Here is a 20,569-nt window from a genome sequence, read left to right on the forward strand (position 1 = left end):
AATGTCCAACCTAACCCACTCATTCTGCAGTTTAAGCCCATTGCTTCTTGTCCTATCCTCAAAAGTTAAGGAAAATAATGTTTCTCCCTATTCCTTGTACTTGAAAACTGTTATCATATCTCCTCTCAGTCTTCTCTTCTCCAGACTAAAACACACACAGTTTTTTCAATCTTCCCTCATAGATCATGTTTTCTACACCTTTAATCATTTTTGTTGCTCTTCTCTTCTACTTTCTTCAATTTGTCCTCAAGTTTCACCCATCGCAACAGCCTGAAACTTTATGAGGCTCGTAGGCCACATCGCCTCATGCACATATGTAGTACAATATGTGAGGCTCCGGACATGGCTGACCTCAGTGTACTCACCAAGCCATCTTCAACTGGACATTGTGCTCATTGTACCTGCATGAGTTCTAATTTCCCTAAACTGGTGGTTGGATCCTCCCAATGTTTGTGTGGGCATTCCCTTCATCGCCCTTAACTGTCAATGACTCGGATCTCAGACATGTCTGCTCTAGGGTGGGGAGCTCACCTCGAGCCCCTCCTAACACAGGGTCTTTGGTCATCGTGGGAGCTCTCTCTTCATATCACCCTGAGTTCTCTGACATTGGTCCATCTTGCCTGTCAGGCTTTCCCACCTCATATCGGGGGGAGAAACCTGTTTGTTCTTACAGACATCACAGCTATGTTTTACCTCGACAGGCAGGGAAGATCTCACTTATCCCTCCTTTTTCAGGAAGCAATTCAGTTAACCTCAAGGCCTCTTACCTTCCAGGGGTGCGGAATGAGCTAACCGACCACCTGAGCCGGTCATTTCTGAGTCACTACGAGAGGTCTCTGTGCCCAGATGAAGCCAGATGTATTTTCTAGCAGTGGGCGGGCTCCCCAAATAGATCTATTTGCAAACAGGTCCAACAGAAAATGTTACCAGTTCTGCTCCCTGAAAGACCACAGTCCAGGTTCAATCACAGATGCCTTCCTGCTATCCTGGGCAGAAAAGCTTAGCTATGCTTTTCCCCCATACCTCTCCTACACAGACTGCTACTAAAAATCAAGTGGGACAGCACTTAAATTATATTAATAGCCCCAGCCTGGCCCCACCAAGAGTGGTTCTCTACTGGTCCTCTCGGTGGCATTTCCATTCTCACTCCCACTACACTCAGACCTGATCTCCTAAGACCACGGTTGGCTGCTCCACCCAAACCTACAATCCTTTCATCTAACAGCCTGGAAGATCCATGGCTAAATCTCAGTAAACAAGCTTGCTTAGAGCAAGTTCACCAAGTCTTCACACAACACAGACTCAACCTGTGGAACTCATTGTCAGGGGATGTTGTGAAGGCCAAAACTATAATGGGGTACAAAAAAGAATTAGATAAGTTCATGGAAGATATGTACATTAATGGATATTAGCAAAGATGGGCAGGGATGCAACCCCATGCTTTGGTTGTCCCTAGCCACCAACTGCGGGAAGTTGGACTGGGCAACAGGGGATGGATCACTTGATGATTGCCCAGTTCTGTCCATTTCCTCTGAAGCACCTGGCATTGGCCACTGTCAGGAGACAGGATATTGGGCTAGATGGACCATTGGTCTGACCCAGTCTGGCCATTCTGAGGTTCTTACTAAGTAGCAGAAAGCCCTCTATCAGGGCCCCTGCCTGTCAAAGTGGAAGTGGTTCTCTGTCTATGCTTGTTAAACCAGAGTCTTGCTGATGCATTAATCCATCCAGCGCATACTTAACTATCTGTTGCACCTGAAACTGCACAGTTTCCTGAAAAAGAAGGGTAAGCAAGCTCCTCCCTGCCTGTTGAGGTAAAACATAGCTGTGGTGTAAGAACAAGGCTTAGCAGTTTCCTCGGTCAAGGTTCACCTGGCAGCAATATCAGCTTTCCATGCTTGCATGGATAGCTGTTTGGTTTCAGGACTGTCAGTGCTGATAGCAATTCTGCTCCTTGGCTAAGGCCTGGTCTACACTACGGGGGTGTCATAAATATAAAGGGAAGGGTAAACACCTTTAAAATCCCTCATGGCCAGAGGAAAAACCCTTTCACCTGTAAAGGGTTAAGAAGCTAGGATAAGCACCTGACCAAAATGACCAATGAGGAGACAAGATACTTTAAAAAGCTGGGGGGAGGGAGAAACAAAGCCACTCTCTCTGTCTGTCTGTGTGATGCTTTTGCCGGGAACAGAACAGGAATGGAGTCTTAGAACTTAGTAAGTAATCTAGCTAGATGTGTGTTAGATTCTGATTCCTTTAAATGGCTGAGAAAAGAAGCTGTGCTGAATGGAATGTAGATTCCTGTTTTTGTGTCTTTTTGTAACTTAAGGTTTTGCCTAGAGGGATTCTCTGTTTTGAATCTGATTACCCTGTAAGGTATTTACCATCCTGATTTTACAGAGGTGATTCTTTTTACTTTTTCCTCTAGTAAAATTCTTTTTAAGAATCTGAATGCTTTTTTCATTGTTCTTAAGATCCAAGGGTTTGGGTCTGTGTTCACCTATGCAAATTGGTGAGGATTTTTATCAAACCTTCCCCAGGAAAGGGGGTGTAAGATTTGGGAGGATTTTGGGGGGAAAAGACGTTTCCAAACAGGCTGTTTCCCAATTATATCCCTGTTAGACGTTTGGTGGTGGCAGCAAAAGTCCAAGGGCAAAAGGTAAAATAGTTTGTACCTTGGGGAAGTTTTAACCTAAGCTGGTAAAAGTAAGCTTAGGAGGTTTTCATGCAGGTCCCCACATCTGTACCCTAGAGTTCAGAGTGGGGAAGTAACCTTTACAGGGGGTAAGTCAGCCTAAGTTATGCAAGTCCAGCTACGTAAATAATGTAGCTAGAGTCGATGTAGGTTAGGTCAACTTACTGCAGTGTCTACACTGCACTGGGTCAACAGGAGAAACTCTCCCATTGACTTACCTTATGCTTCTCATTCCGGTGGAGTACCAGAGTCAACAGGAGAGTGATCTGCAGTTGATTTAGCAGGTCTTCATTAGACCCGCTAAGTTGACCCCCAGTGCATTGATCGCTGCAGTGTCGATCCCCAGTAAGTGTAGACATACCCCAAGAAAGGTAATGCTTCCCTAGAATAGCAATAAAGGGAAGTTTGCAATCTACTATGACTTAGGGCTTGTCTAGAATACCATTTAAGTCTATGTAACTTGCATTGCTCAGGGATGTGAAAAAAAACACACCCCAGAGCGACGTAAGTTATATCGACTAAAGCACTGTCTACACCACACTATGTCAGTGGGAGACTCCCCCACCGACATAGCTTCCCCCTCTCATTGAGGTGGAGTAATTGCATCGATGAGAGAACACTCTTCCGTCAACATAGCGCATCTTCAGCAGACTTGCCACATCGGCACAGTTGCACCACTGCAATGGCACCAATGTAGCGCAGTAGTGAAAACAAGCCCTTAGATACAGTAGTGATGAGCCTGATATAAGAACCAAAACAAAAACAGAATAATCCAGTCTTCCATGTATACTTTCACTAAGACACTATAGAGTGTGCACTTCCACCTCTACTGATCCAGCATTTTGCCAAACAGTTCTATCCTCCATGCTCAAAAGTTGCTTTTCCCTGACAGCCTTGTGGGACTGCTAGTTATATCCCATCAAGTTACAGATTAACTTTGTCCACCAACGAAATACCATTTATGAGTAAGAAAAATTGTCTAGTCGATAGAGGAGTTAGGTATAAAACCCAGAAGTCCTGCAAGCCTATCCCCTGCTATAATTACTAAACAATAATGGTATTATATTGATCATGTTATCCCATGACAGGACCGCTTATCGCATGTGTCACCACCATATATAGATGTATATCTGCTTGTGATCAAGATGATTAGATCACATGCTTCAGAAGACTTATCAAACGTAAAGCTGAAAATGCAGGCCTTTTTAGTGCCAGGAGACTGCTCATAAGCTTGGAGTCAAAGTGACTGCAGGGGAGGGCATTGCAATGGCAGATCCCTGCCTGCCGAATTTTCTCCAGCTGGCAGTCCGTCAGAGCCTGATCTTGTCATACTTGGCTCACATTGTAGGACATGCCTCTTTGGTCTGGCTTTTCTGTGCTATTGGTACGTCCTGGGCAGTCCCTTGGGAAACAGCTTTTTAAGTTAGCAAGGTTCTAGGGTAGTCAAGTAGATGCTCTCTGTTTTCAGCATATTTTGTGTTTTTAATTGAACTTAGTAAATAGCTTTAAGGTGATGAGCACTATAAATGTGTGTGATTAATTAACAAAAAAACCACACCGCACACATACAGGGTGAAATCCTGGCTCCAGTGAAGTCAGTGGCAAAACTCCCTTTAACTTCAGTGGGGCCAGAATGTCACCCATGGACTTTATGCATATCCTCACATCATCTAAGATGTGATAGAAACAATAGAATCAAGGTGGAACAGCTGTGTTACACAGATATGGTCATCCTCCATATTATTTACACTTCTGCAGTAATTACTTGCATGTAACTATTTCCTTTATCTTTTTAGGAAAATATGTAAAATCTTGATTTCAATATGAAACAAGCGTGTAAAATAAAGAAATGTATTATTCACATGAAACTAGCTAGCCACGTGAAAAGATAATTTGGTTAAATGTACCAAAAGAAGGGGATATGTTTTGACTAGTTGAGCTATTATATCACAGTAACTACTCAATTGGCCTAAGTACTTACATTGTTTGAGTGCTTGCATTGTTTCTTTCTGAGCAACATATGGCTTACTCTTTTAAATAGCAGTGGCTGAAGTCTGTCTGGTTCACTGGGAGTTCATTGGTATATATTTGCAACTCCTGAAGCAAAAAAAACTGATATTTTATCTTTAGAAGGAGTTACATTTTTTTTGAACTTATTGAATTTTTCAAAGATCAGCATGAAGAGTTCTGATTAAATGCTTGCTTCAGCGTTTTAAAGGCTTCTTGTGTCCCTGTTGCCTAAGGAGGTCGTACATTACGATTGCTCTGTAAACATCAGATTGTACCGAATTGGCTGAGCATACCATGCAGAGCACACAAAGAAGACATCAAATGGCTTATCTTGCACTTATCAACTAGTTTATTTTTCATGCCAAAAAAAGCTGTATTTTTACAAGAGCAGCTGCTACTTTGTAAATATTTTAATGGCTTCTGTTAAGTAGATCTGTCAGTTTTGCAAACAATATTAAAATAAGATTTTCATTCTGCCATGTGATTGCATGTCTTGAGATGTATTTTATCTCTGAAAGGCCTGTGGAGGAGACTTGAGAATGGATTTTTTTTTTTTTATTTGCAGGCACAGAGCCAATAGAGAATAGGTGCATTTAAGTAATAATTCATAATGTCACCACCAGGGAAGGAGTGTGAGTTCCATCACTATTGCATGAAGTCTTCTCAGAATGCCCTTCTGGCTGAATAATATGAAAATCTGTCAATGGGCTAATACAGAACTATCTTTGGCTCTTCCAGCCAGGTGCTAGATGTTACAATCACAGCTGCCAGCAAATTTTAGGAGGAGGGCATACTCATACATATGGATTCCTTGAGCACATTGCTTTAATCTAAGAGTATATTACCATCAAATAATATTATCCTGTTATCTAGACAAATGTGATCTTTGTACATTTAGCAAGATATAAGTTCTCATAGCCTTTGAGGTGAAAAATAACTCCTTTAAACATGAAACTTTTCACTCTCTCAAAGAGAAGAGGCAAAGCCAGAAACTTATTTCTGACGTCTTTCAAATTTTGTGGAAATTCAAATTCAAATCCCCAGATCTGAACTCAGCAAACTGCAGAGTCCAAGATCCAAACCTGGAACGGGCCTATTTTGTAACCAAGACTACACATTACCTTGAAAGGTTTTCATTATCTAGGGGTGAAATCTTGGGTGACCTCCTTCTGAGCCTTCCAGTACCAATAGACCAAGTCCTGATTTATCCCTGAGTCCTATCCTAAACCTAATCCAGATATGAACCATCCCCTCAGCCCATCTCTACTCTATTAGTGCCATTTTGGCTAGATCTGTTATTTAAATTAGATGTAGGAAAAAGTAATTGTTAAAGAATGTCTAAGGAAAAATGCTTCAATAAATTAAAATTAAATCTGTGCCCATGAGAAACAGAAACCCAAGGATCCATAGTGAAGATTTATATTTCTTCAGTCCAAAGATCTTATAGCAATTGATTCTCATGGTTTTGAGCTGCTGTTGGCCTTCTCCTGAATATATCCTGTCATACTGTAGCACTAGGTCCTCTTATCAGGAATAGCATTGGGACAGTATGGACCATCATGTTTTCTCCTGCTCCTCCACCTCCAAAATACACAAAGGTCTTTCTTCCTTCTTTCGTTCCACCTATAGTGGAAGAAGCCACTAGTACCTCTAGAGAGCCTTTGGGGCAATTGTCATGTCCATGGGGTTTTTGTTTTGCATTAAGAAATTCCCTCTCTGTCCTAAAAGTAAAAAAACTTTAAAGTTTTACTTAAAAAAAGTAAAAAAGGGATCAACCTGTGCATGTTCTGATAAAATAATATCTACAAGTTACATGTGAATGGACTTTGGTGAGTATTTTTAATTTTTGTAATGAATTTAGCGATCATGAAAAGTGCCAGAATGCCAATATTTATCCACAGAAAAGAGATAGCATGTACAAGCTTTCCCTTGCTCCCTGTTAGCTTGTTTTGAAGGGACCACCTTTAGAGATAAGAAACATCACATAGACCCATTCAAGTCTCTAGCCTCTGCTCTATATTACCAGCAAGGATATGACTTGGTGCAATGTGTGATGCTGGTTTTGAGATTATGGTAATAATACTGAGAACGTGTGATGCTGGTTTTGTGATTATGGTAATAATACTGTGGTCTCTCATCCATTAGGAACTAGATTGAAACTATTAATTCATTTCACACTAAGCACTGAATAACCATCAGATACAATTAACTTCTGGACACAGATCCTGGGTTGGATTTAAATTGTTACCTAGATGTGAAAGTGCCAAAACTCATTAGCATTCCTAAGGGCAAGTTAGTTCCCCAGAACTTATAGGGCCAAATTCAGAGGGGATGTGTAAATTGGTAGATGGTAGATTCCCTTACTCTTAGTTAGACTCCATTAGACCTTGTCACACCCATTTAATGATGTGTAAACTAGTATAACTAAGGGCCTGCCTACACTACAAAAATATCCAGGTTAGCAGATGTGGTTACAGCACCACTGTCCCCTGAGCGAGTCACAACACATTTTAATTTGTATGTGACCTACCTGTGTTGTCACCAGATCACATAACCAGACATGTCCCAGGCTTCGGCCCACTTATGCCTCTTTGTTACAGCACAGTTCAATCCCTTCCCTAGGACAAACGTTAACTACGTTGAAACAATGTAAAGGATCAACTGAGATGTTTTGGGGTTCACCCAGGCTAGTAAGGGGGTTTGGTCACAGTCTACCTTGTAACACTGGGTGTCTTGTGGCTGTGCAGCTTTGGTCCAAAACTGTGACCCCCAACAGCCTTCCAGCAGCCCACAAACCTTACCCTGGCTTTGCCCAGCCAAATTACTCCATGCAGGCTGACCTTGGACCCTTCCAGCCCTGAATGCATCTCAAAATCATCTGACTGAAGGGACCAGTCCTTCACACTGGACCCTCCCAGATAAATGTTCAGTTTGCTGCCTTTACAGAGACAGAAAAACACTCCAACCTGTTAGCTGTCTGGAAGCACATACTTTACTGGACATACCCAGCACTGACAGCAAAACAAATTAACCACCAAAAGCGTGTGGATTAAGTGAAACCAAGTAGAAAGGTAGGGATGGTTACAAGCAAATAAAAGTGAAAACATGCATCTAAAAGTCTAAAACTTCATCTAGCAAGATACAGTCTTTGTTCAAGGTGGTTTTCTCTTTCTCTCTCTCTCTCTCTCTCCTTACCAGCTTTTTGCTGGCTGATCTGGCCAGGATCCATTACACAGATCAAATCGCTTAGTTTCTTCTCCTAAACTGAAGAGTAAAAACTGAGTCTCTCGCTGTTCCTTATAGTCCCAAAGGGATGTCTATTTCACAGGTTAGGAATGCCTCTTGAGAATTCAGTCTTCTGTCTCTCTCTGGAGTGCAGGAACCATGTTACTGCTCTGTCTCTCGAGCTCAGGATCAGGATAACCCCCACAGGTTTAGCTCAATGACTTTGTTTACTACTAATGCTTAAACTGAGGTAAACCCACATTCCTTTGTGTAGGTCAGATCTGTTTATTGCCTTTACCTAAGCGAGGCTGTCTGGTCTTAAACATGTTCTAGTAACATCATACAGAGGGAATTCATAACTTTATATACTGTATAACATTAACATCTACATTATACTAATAACTCATGTTATTAGCTTTCATATACCTCACACATCATATTTTGTACAAATATTATTGCAGTAATGTTTTTCGGTTGTGAATACAGGATTGCCCAGGATCACAATCTTCCTGTTAATGGCTTTTTTAGTGATACACTACTTTTCTGGTATACCGCTATGTGAGTTAACCCAAATGAGACTCCCTTAGAGTCTAATATCTGGTTACTTGGTGGGTATGCCCACAATGCAATGAAAGCCCAGGGTTAGTACAACGCAAGGTAGCGCACCCTGAGTGTGTTAACTTGGGCTTGAGCATCTACTCTCATTTGTAACCCCAGGTTAGGAACTGTTGAACCCTAGGTCCCAGTCTGGTGCTCCAGCACCTACACTGAAATAGGCGAGCTGGGATAATAACCACCCATATCCCAGACTTTCTAGCACCCTCCCAAAATGTCTGCTTGAGCCCTTTGTTCGTGGTGGGAAAAACCTGACTGTCTTCCAAACTTGACTGTCCAGAGGACAAAGAAAGTCAGCTCAAGAGATTGTGGAACACTTTTGGCAAACTGCCAGAGCACAAGTCAAGAGGGGCTGCATCTACAGTGCAAAGCAATAGGGCTTGAACCCTGAGGCCCGTAGATTGTAGATTTGTACATGTAGATTTGCGTGTAGATGGAAGGGGGTTAGGCTTAAGCGGAGTGTGAATCCTGGGCTTACATTGCAGTGAAGATATAGCCTAATTCAGAAGTGATGTGCAAGAGGAGGCAGGGAAAGTTATGTATTGTTACGTGGATATGACTAAGGACTTGTCCACACTTAAAACACTACAGAAGTGCAACTTCATCGCTGCAGCACCTCAGTGTTGACACTACCTATGTCAACAGACGGGGTTCTCCCATCAGCGTAAGTACTCCTCCTCCCCGAGAGGCAGGAGCTAGGTCGATGGAAGAATTCTCCCATCAACCTAACACTGTCTACACTGGGGGTTAGGGCGGTACAGGTACGTCTCTCAGGGATATGGGTTTTTCATGGCTATACTAATGTACAATTCTAGTGTAGACCAGACCTCTGGAAGTCTAAGTAGGTGTGAGTTACATATTGCAGCTTGGCATAACAAGAAGGTATAAATTAAACCAGTTTAGATGAGTCTCTGAATCGAGCTCTCATTTTTTATATTCACAAAAAGAAAAGGAGTACTTGTGGCACCTTAGAGACTAACCAATTTATTTGAGCATAAGCTTTCGTGAGCTACAGCTCACTTCATCGGATGCATACTGTGGAAAGTGTAGAAGATCTTTTTATACACACAAAGCATGAAAAAATACCTCCCCCCACCCCACTCTCCTGCTGGTAATAGCTTATCTAAAGTGATCACTCTCCTTACAATGTGTATGATAATCAAGTTGGGCCATTTCCAGCACAAATTCAGGTTTCCCACACACACAAACCCACTCTCCTGTTGGTAATAGCTTATCTAAAGTGACCACTCTCCTTACAATGTGTATGATAATCAAGGTGGGCCATTTCCAGCACAAATCCAGGGTTTAACAAGAAGGTCTGTGGGGGGGTAGGAAAAAACAAGGGGAAATAGGTTACCTTGCATAATGACTTAGCCACTCCCAGTCTCTATTCAAGCCTAAGTTAATTGTATCCAATTTGCAAATGAATTCCAATTCAACAGTCTCTCGCTGGAGTCTGGATTTGAAGTTTTTTTATTGTAATATCGCAACTTTCATGTCTGTAATCGCATGACCAGAGAGATTGAAGTGTTCTCCAATTGGTTTATGAATGTTATAATTCTTGACATCTGATTTGTGTCCATTTATTCTTTTACGTAGAGACTGTCCAGTTTGACCAATGTACATGGCGGGGGAGGGGTGGGGGGAGAAAACCTAAATTAGTGCTGGAAATGGCCCAACTTGATTATCATACACATTGTAAGGAGAGTGATTACTTTAGATAAGCTATTACCAGCAGGAGAGTGGGGTGGGAGGAGGTATTGTTTCATGGTCTCTGTATATATAATGTCTTCTGCAGTTTCCACAGTATGCATCCGATGAAGTGAGCTGTAGCTCACGAAAGCTTATGCTCAAATAAATTGGTTAGTCGCTAAGGTGCCACAAGTACTCCTTTTCTTTTTGCGAATACAGACTAACACGGCTGTTACTCTGAAACCTGCCATTTTTTATATTGTGAGAACTGGAATGTTGGTAGCTCATCTCTGCTTCAGAGCTGAAAAACAGGATCACTTGCAGGCCAGATACACTGAAAGTGGATAGGACAGTGCTTCGAAAACAGCTCCGAGAAATACAGTTCATTACCAAAGGGTCTTACAGTTTAGTCTACTGAAATTAGGGTGGCTTCTGAGACCTGCCTAAGCAAAATTCCTAAGCAAAAAGTTCCTTTTATTGCATATGTTTAGGCCACTACCTTGAGGTCTCTAGACACTTAAAAAAATATTTCTGCAGTCCCTGTTTAGTTAACTTCATTGCTCAGCCCCTCTCTTTCTCTTAAGTGGTTACTACTAATTAGTTTTGAAGAATGGGGCTCTCTGGAGACCGATTTAAGCAGAAGAAATTCTAGTTTACTTACCAGGAATTTGAATTTTCCAGATATAGTATATTGCCTCCATAGAAACATGCTCACTCTCCCTCTTTCACGGCTTCTCTTTGGAGTTTTTATTCCAGACAGATGGACAGAAACTTAGAGTGAGATCAACGGCTCTTCTTTAATAGAGTCTGTCTAGGAACTGTTATGCGCATGCATCGAGGCATGTGGCCCCTTACTAAGCTAATTCCTTTTCATGGTTCCCTGCCTGCACAATTCCATGGGTGTGGATCTGTGAGGGTAGTGCAGCCAGAGCATTCTAGTTATGGGTACTGTAAATAAGCTAGTTTACTCTTGTTTGTCTTGTTCTCTCCATTTTCATCTCACATGTGAACAGCGTGAAAAATAATAAATCTTGGGGAGTTAGCCCTTTAGAAACTGAAGGGTCAGAAACCCAAGTGACTTTGCCCTCCTAAGCTGGTGAGCACTTCTGGGTCTCTGGCCAAAATGTAAACTACAGCAGTGTGGTAACGCTTGCAGTAGCATTATGTTCTTTCCACTGCCCGTGGTGTTACCATGGGTATTGTGCAGATTAGGAAATACAGGATTCAGGGAGGTAGAGAACAAGGGGGAAAAACAGGATTTAAAGGGAAAAAAAGCAAAAGGTCTTACGGTTTTGAGAAAAACCTTTTAAAGTCTTTATCTGTAACAGGATTTTTCCTTAATCCATAGTCTGCTAGACTAGGGTTTGATTATGCTTCCTTTTTTTGTTTTTTGGGGTTTTTTTAAGTGTCACACCTACAGTATGCAATTTTTCTACATCTTTTAGATGGTTTGGGTACTTTTCAAACAATTAAGCCTTTTGATATGCTAAAAGATGGTAAAATCAGTCTATTTTCAGGATCCTAACGTCTGTGTTGTCTCTCTTGTAAACTGAAATTAAGTGAAACAAAAATAGTAGGGAAAATGTTATAACTTTGTTTTAATCTCTTTTAAAGATGTAGAGGGGAAAGATTAGGCAGTTCATAAATGTTGATCAGTGTAGCTGTAGTGAAATGCTCAGATGGAACACAATCTGTGTCAGCCCCTTAGACCATTGATTTTTGACAGATAATTTAGATTGGGCCATGTCTCTTTATTCACAAAACTCTTCCTCTGTAAACTCTTAGGGTGTTTCTGATACCAGGTAGCTAGTGACTAGAAAATGTTTTCAGAGATCAATTAAGGGTGAAAATTTACACAAATATGAAGTTTCTCATGAATCAGAAAAGTATATCTATCTGGATAGGAATATTATCTAGATGTCAGAGAGGTTGCTGAGAGCATCCTGGGGCTGAATGAAAACTATTGCAGTAGATAATGGCTGTATGCCAGCAGTTCTCAATCTGCGGCCTGTGGGCCACTTGTGGCCCAGTCAGCACAGAGCTGTGGCCCATGTGACATCCTTGGGGCCATACAGATAGTATTGGATGCGGTCCACAATGGTAAATAGGTTGAGAACCACTGCTGTGTACTCTCCCATGTGCATTGCAAACCAGATTGATAAAGAGGGAACATTTTGTCTCCTGTGTTACATGAAAGTTTTGAAGGAATCCTAGTTGTTTATTATGAGAGCAAATTGAGGATAATCCACTGTGTTTTGTTCTTTGTTATGAATAAAGTCTAATATCACAACTTGATCATTTTTAAACAGCTCTTTTGGGGCATTTAGACAGAGAGGATTCTTCAGATGAAGCTTTTGTCGCTCTATCTCTAATATCGCAAGAGGAACAGACATTTCAGGATGCCCTCCCTCCCTCTGGCTCAAACTTCAGACACACAGCACAGAGCAGTTCTAACAGGTGAGATTTGCTGAGTGGATGTGGTGTAAGTATAGCAAAGAGGCATTTTAGCTTTTACAACTTGTGCTGTAACTCCTATGCTTATAAAATTTGCAGATGGTACCAACCTGGAAGGAGTTGCAAGTACTTTGGAGGACAGTATTATAATTCAAAATGACCTTGATACACTGGCAAATTGGTCTGAAATCAACAAGATGGAATTCAGTACAGACATGCAAAGTACTACGCTTAGGAAGGGAAAAATGAAATGCACAGCTGATAGCACTGCAGAAAAGGATCTGGGGGTTATAGTGGATCACAAATTGAATATGAGTCAACAGGGTGATGCAGTTGTGAAAACTGCTAATTTTCTGGGGTGTGTTAACAGAAGACTTTTATGTGAGACATGTAAAGTAATTGTTCTGCTCTACTTGGCACTGGTGAGGCCTCAGCTGGAGTAATGTCCAGTTCTGGGTGCCACACTTTAGTAGGGTGACCATCCATCCTGTTTTTAAAGGGACAGTCCCATTTTTGGGGACTTTTTCTTATATAGGCGCCTATTACCCCCCAACCCCCTGTCCCGTTTTTTCACAGTTGCTATCTGATCACCCTGTACTTTAGGAAAGATGTGGAAAAATGGGAGAGAGTCCAGAGGAGAGCAACAAAAAAGGTCTAGAAAACCTGACAGAGGAAAGGTTAAAACAATTGGGCATGTTTAGTCTTGAGAAAAGATGATTGAGGGGGGACTTGATGGTCTTCAAATATGTTAAGGGCGGTTATAAAGAGGACTAATCCGCTGTTCTCCATGTCCACAGAATATAGGCCAAGAGGTAATAGGCTCAATCTGCAGCAAGAGAGATTTAGGTTACATATTAGGGAAAACTTTCTAACTATTAGGATCATTAAGCACTGGAATAGGCTTCTAAGGGAGGTTGTGGAGTCCCCATCATTGGAGATTTTTAAGAACAGGTGAAATAAACACCTGTCAGGGATGGTCTACGGTCTGCTTGGTCCTGCCTCAGCACAGGGGCAGCTGGACTAAATGGCCTGTCAAGGTCCCTTTCAACCCTACATTTCTATGATTTCTTACACAGTCGAGGAAAACTCCCCTTTCCACAACACTGAATGAAACAATGCTGAGTAGGGTGAGGGGAGAAAGCAGGCAATTGCCTGATGTATATTTAATGCTGGTCTTCTTACAGCCTAGGATTTTTAGATTATTTTGACGACTCTTTTGGCTTTCAGAAGAGAGATCTAAACATTTTCCTAGAAGATATTCTGAAAAGGATATTCTGTTGCTCAGTGGCATGGCCTTTGTTCCCAACAATTGTAAAAATTCAAGAGAAGGAAAGAGAACAATAAAATACCAGCATTTTAATTAAACTTTGATGCATTAATTTAGGCTCTTAAATCTACATTCAGACACTTAGGTAAAAGTGCTTGAGTTTTTGTGGTGGTGAACACTGGCTACTGAAGTCAGTGACTTCAGCATCTCTGAAAATTAGGCCACTTTTACTTAGGTCCCCAAAACCTTTGTCTTGAAAAATTTTACACATGTGCTTAGCTTTACACACAGGGAGGAGCTCTTAGGCCCTGATCCTGCAAAGCACTTAAGCAATGCTTATGTGCCATTGACTTCAAGACAAAACATCCTTAAGTGCTTTGCTGAACAGGAATGGTGTCCTGAATCAGTAATACAGTGTATGAAGTTAGACATACATATAAGTCTTTGCAAAATCTGAGCCTAAACATAGATTTAGCTGCCTAACATTAGGCACCCATGTTTGGATGCTAGTAGAGGAAAACCTTAGGACAGTAGCAGCAGCTATTGGACGTTTTGATACATTCAATACAGACGCAGAGAGTGCAGAGAGAGTACCAAGAATACATGCGTTTTTGGAGTACTGAGCATTTATAACAAAATGATATTTAAATACCTATTTTTGTTTGCAAAAATGCAACCTCCCTTGCCTGTAGTGCAGAAAAGACAGAAGTACTGGCAGCAACAAGATGTTGAGCCGAAGCCAAGGTGTGAAAAAGGAGTTGTAAAAAGACCCCAACACAAAGTTCTCTAAGCCCATCACTAGACTGTGGGTCTAGGGCTGCCTGATCTGGCAATCCTTAGGATCTCTCTGTAAAAGCTCTTATTGCTATTGCATCAAAGAATGGAGGCTGTGCAGGGGATTCTCATCTTAATGGAGAGGAAAACTAAATAGCTCACCCCTAGAATGGCAGACTGGACGGATGCCTATATAGGTTGAAACTGAAACATTGAGAAGTTGGATACCAGACCCATTTGAAGAACCTATGCTTTGGATAATGGCTGCTGGCAAAGGCATGAAGCCTTTGCTTTTTATAGGATTTTTCTTATAGCACTTTTGGACATCAGTACAAAAGAAAACAGCTGTCTGGTTCCTGACAAACAGATTTGGTCATCTAGATATGTGCATTAATTTCACCAAAGGCTGCATATTTATATTGTCCTCTTCCTTGTCATTTCTTTCCCCTACACCTGCCTGAGTTGTCACCTCCTTCTGTTATTCGTTTCCTAACTTACCTAACATTGTAAGTCCTTTGGGACAGAGAATCTGCCTTTTATTTATTGTACAGAACATGTTGCATATATGGAACTAGTAAAGTAAAGAATAATAACAAGGAGAACAGAAGTACCATGATAGTTAAGTGATGGATTTACCAGCATGAAGGAAAGTATAGTAAGAAATAAAAATAGGCAACTAGGCTAAGAGAAATGTAATTTTTATTTTCTCAGATGCATTCTTGATGCCTTCAATTCTGTTCCTGGTAAAGCTCATGGTAAACTTACAAAAACAACTCTTATAATTTTTCAGAACACATTTGTTGCTTCACACTAAATTAAAAATGCCTAGTTAGGAAAATCATTTCTCAGATTCTTAAATGGAAGCCCTCATTTTCTAAACCTTGTATATGAACTGAATTTCAGAATAAGATCACATTTAGTATGCAGATTTTGTTTTTACCCTCCTGTGTGGTAGAATTTTTCTGGTAATTTCGTAATAGTTAAATAATGTTGTACTTACATGATTCAGAGGAGCAGCCGTGTCAGTCTGTATTCGCAAAAAGAAAAGGAGTACTAGTGGCACCTTAGATACTAACTAATTTATTTGAGCATAAGCATCCAATGAAGTGAGCTGTAGCTCACGAAAGCTTATGCTCAAATTGGTTAGTCTCTAAGGTACCACTAGTACTCCTTTTCTTTTTGTTGTACTTACATGTTGGCAAATTGTCCTAACTGCTTGTATGTAATTGCTCCAAACATGCCTGAGATTTTCAAAGCAATCAAAAGGATTTGGATACAACCTATACCTCCAACATTTAGCGCGAGATAGTTGTCTGTAAACATTTGGGTGCACTGCTGTATTTACATAGTACAACAATTTAAACGACAGTCCAGAACGGGAACCAGTGCCAGCATGCCTCCTATCCAGAAGTATAAATATGCTATCCTTCCTTCAGCTCACCGTTTTCCTTATGAAATACTATACCTGATGGTGTTATGGCAGCCCGGCATCTAGCTGTGTTGGTCTTCCCGTGTCAGCTAATCTGGAGTTCAGCTTCACTTGTGCTTCTTGGCTTGCTGACTTGAGCACTTTAACACAGGCGAGCCCAGGTGGGTCACCAGAAGTTGCTGATTCTCACCAGTGAGTCACTGAAGCTGCATAAACTGGTCTGCCTTCCGGAGGTTTTCGATTACCTCTTGCCAAGCTGATGAATATAAAGGAAACTTCTGACCCTCACTCACTGCTCCTTGAAACTGCTAAAACCCTCTGAATGCAGCTGACCCTAAGCAAGCAGATCCACTGCCCTGAAGTTTTTTGATTGCCTCCTGCTGAGCTAGCAAATATAAAGAAAGTTTCTGACCCTCACTATTGGCTCTTTGGAACTGCTGAAACTACATGAACCCAGCCAACCCTAATTTGAGTTTAAAAGAAACTCCTGTAACAACTCTCATACATTGGCTCAAAGAGTAACTGACACCTGCTGGAGACCACGTGATGCCAAGAAACTTTCCTAGTTCAAGTCTGTTAAAAAATTACAAGCGAACAAGATACGAGGGCTCAGCGATGATTTACATGCATTTTCACACTGCCAAAGGTTGATTTTCTCCCTAGACGTCTGTTGTCAAATCTGTATCAGACATTTTCCCCTGTGAAGATTTTTACAGAGAAAAGGAGATCTGCAAAGACACAGCCTAGGAATCAGGATGTTTTAAGTTCTGTTCCCACACTGCCACAGTCTCTGTGACAATTGGCCAAGGTTTCCAAGAGTCACTAGTGATTTTGTGAGCCTAACTTGAAACAACTTAAAAGGGCCTGATTTTCAGAAGGTGGCTACATGCTCAGCACTTCCTGTAAGTTGTCTCCAGTTGATCCTCCAAAAATCAGTAGTCACTTTAAAATATCTCACCGTTTGTACCTCAGTTTCCTCATCTCTAGAAGAGGATGAATGCTTACCTTCCTCACTAGGAAGGTAAGTTTAATGAAGTTGTGTTTGTAAAATACATTGAGCTCCTGAGATGGGAGGCATTATTTGCTTGCAAAACATCATCATCATCAGTCTAACTGATTTCCCATATTTGACATTTCTGCTGTCCCCTTCAGCTCAGCCTCCAGCCACAGGTTCAAAGGAACAGGCATGAAACATTCTCCCTCTTTCACTGGCCCATAGCGGTTATAAGATTGATCACTTTTGTTTAGCTATTGACGGTCTCTACTTCTTCTGCTGTTTAAAGCTAGTCTTTCCATGCTTATGTATGTATTCCACTCACCAATGAGGTAAAGTTAGACTTCGCTATTTCATTGCCTATTTACTTCTAAATACTTTCCCTCAAGAAAAAAAAAAAAAGCCAACCTTATCACAGTTTTACTGCCTTTCCATGACTCCAAACCTGGTGTAAAGTGGGATTTGCCATCTTTGCGAGGTCTCCTAAACTAAGCCATGCACATTACTGTAGGTAGCTTGTTCATTTCTTACCTCCTCAACAGCGTTCATATGCTGGTGTTGCACAGTACTGCAGTGGAGAGGATTGTTGCTTCCTAGCATTTAAAATTCCTAATATTCTCCCCTATGGCTGATTCATCTCTGCAGCAGTCCTATCGAAGTCTTCAGTGGATCACAAGACACAATCTGTCCACATGTGCATAGACACACCAACATTGTGTTCAGTATCAATCTTATAATTATGGACTAGATCCTGCAAGCCTTACTCAGACAAGGTCTAATTACACACAATCAACGGCACTACGCACAGGGTACATTTTAGTCACATGAATAAGGCTTGTGCATGATTGGGGCAGGGACTGTGTCTTCTTTAATCTCTGTAAGACACCATGCAAAGTGATGATGCTAAAGAGATGTTTAACAACAACAATTAATGGTGACTGCTCCATTTCTCCATGATGTTTTTGAGTCATGTCACTTGGGTTTACATTTGACACCAGTTTACTATTAAAGCTACTCACATCCTAAAATGTTGAACAGTTTCCTATGTATCTGCATCACAATAGTATCTAGACACCATACCAAGCTATGTACTTCACTTGAATTTCTAGAATGTTATCATTTAAATCCCTGCACGGTTCCAAAGCCAAGTGCATTTCCTTAGTTCTTGGATTTAATTTTTATGATTGCTCCTTTGCTTTTTAGGGCCATTTAGCTGAATCTCAAGAATGACCAAATGTTTTAAAATCCCGTTAGTCTTTGCCCAGAAAAGAACTTTTTAACTCCTTAATACAGCCCTAGTACTAGCATTCGTCAGGAAGCATAACAGATTATGCATATGTTTAAATGGAGTCCAGAGTTCTTTTTTCCAGTTTTATGCTTAATAATTCTCTTTTATTTAATCTTCTCAGTATCAAGATTCTCCTTAAGGCCTTTTCCCCAATCAGGAATTCCTGAGTCAGATCATACTGTTAGCATTTCTCACCACTGCATTGTGTCTCTAAAAGTTTTCCTTGTGTTTTACAGTTTCATGGCTGTAAAAAATATAGACAAAAGTGTAGAAGCATTTGACTGTGTGACTTGTTTGGATTTCATAAATCGATAGCGCAAGCTCAGTGGAATCCCCCTGGTTTTCTAACATGAGCATGGCCACTGGGCTGGCTGATGAGTAAGTCTCTTTCTGACCGAGTGCACAGTATATGCTTGAGCTCTCCCGCACCTCTGAGTACTGTAAGGGCCTTGTCCATAACCCACTGAAGTCAGTGAAAAGACTTGCATCTACTTTAATGGGATTTCAGTCACAGCAAGTTCATAACAGTAAAATGGGGGTGCCGTGGGAGGAGGGAGAATGTAAATGGAACATTAGCCCTCAAATAATTTGTTGGGGGTTTGTTTGTTTTTTAAACAAAAAACTAGGCCCTTCGACTGATCGGGCAAAAACCCCATTGAATGACAATAGAGGATCAAGAAAAGGATCAAGAAAACAGTGAGCATCTGTAGTTTAGTAGCCACTAAGTTCAATCTTTTTCTGGTGAGGCCCTGACTGTAGACCCAAGTGAACTCTCTTCTTGGATGTGGGGTCAAAGCAGAGAGCCCACCATGGGCTAGAATAACTTCCCAGCCAGAAAAATGAGTCCTGTTAGTAACTCAAAAGCTAAGTTAGAGAAAGAGCAGTGTAGTGGACTGAAATTGATGGTATTGTCCTAGTAATACCCAGGCTGATCCTAGAGCCCTTAGTCACACAAGTAACCCTGGATCGCCAAGTAGCTCCCACTCCTCATCTGATTGAAGGTTCCAGGGTGATGCCCCAAACACTTTTTGCATTTGTGTTCAGGCCTACTCACCCTATCCTAAGTTAAATTGGACAACTCAGGCCATTGGCCAATGTGGAGTTTATTTTGTAAGTGCTAGAAGGGGGATTGTACTAGTTCTAATCAGGGTTGTTGGTATTTTGTTTTTGCTGGTGGGGGGCAGGAGTTATTTTGTTTAGTTTTGACCATTTCACAATCACTTCTTTGCTAGGTGTCACATATTTTGTAGCCAAACTGTTCTTTTTATCTGTGTGTGTGTGTGTGTACACATGTGAAATGTTTTTGATCAGAATTTACTCTGCAGATGCATATAAATAATGAAAACATTTCTGAAAGGCACTAACCCTTGTTGTCCATAGGAGCAGGATAACTTATTTTATCCTCTCCATGACTTAACACTATGTAAAAGAAAAATATTGACTTCTGCAGGCCAGCTTATTTCTGGCTGAATCAGCTGTTGAGCTGCAGAGACAATTTCCATGATCTTGCACACAGGATAAAGTCTGCATCCACCTCCATTATTGTGGCCTGTATTTTGTTTTTACCCGAGTATATTTGGTTACCAAAAAATTGTTCAAACTGCTCCTGTTTTCTAATAAGCTGCAGATTGTTTTAATACCAGTGGATTTAAGGCATAATGCAAAAACTGTGTATGTTACTTATGTTCTTTAAAATGTACATATTTCTACTATTCCGTCAGATTTTATATTAAGTACAAAAAATAAGTGTTTAATTGTTTTGAGTTTGTAACACCCACTCAAAATCCAGGTTTCAGAGTAGCAGCCGTGTTAGTCTGTATTCGCAAAAAGAAAAAGGAGTACTTGTGGCACCTTAGAGACTAACAAATTTATTTGAGCATAAGCTTTCGTGAGCTACAGCTTACTTCATCGGATGCATTATTTCTCACACACACACACACAGTTCCTCAGACGTTCTTGTCAGCTATTGGAAATGGCCCACCTTGATTCTCACTACAAAAGATTTTCTCCCCCCGGCTCTCCTGCTGGTATTAGCTCATCTTAAGTGATCACTCTCCTTACAGTGTGTATGATAACACCCATTGTTTCATGTTCTCTGTGTATATAAATCTCCCCACTGTATTTTC

The 20,569-nt window shown here is 41.0% G+C and overlaps 1 protein-coding gene across 1 annotated transcript in view; it reads left to right on the plus strand.

Annotated features, from left to right (window-relative positions):
* The window catches only part of WDPCP (WD repeat containing planar cell polarity effector), a 278,021-nt gene that overhangs the window by 241,736 nt on the left and 15,716 nt on the right, over window positions 1-20,569 (plus strand). Inside the window, exon 15 of the mRNA XM_073339528.2 lies at window positions 12,547-12,694. Coding sequence (XP_073195629.1) covers window positions 12,547-12,694 — 148 coding nt within the window. The remainder of the gene's footprint in view (window positions 1-12,546; window positions 12,695-20,569) is intronic.

Source organism: Lepidochelys kempii, chromosome 3 (genome assembly GCF_965140285.1).
Source record: "Lepidochelys kempii isolate rLepKem1 chromosome 3, rLepKem1.hap1, whole genome shotgun sequence".
NCBI lineage: Eukaryota > Metazoa > Chordata > Testudines > Cheloniidae > Lepidochelys > Lepidochelys kempii.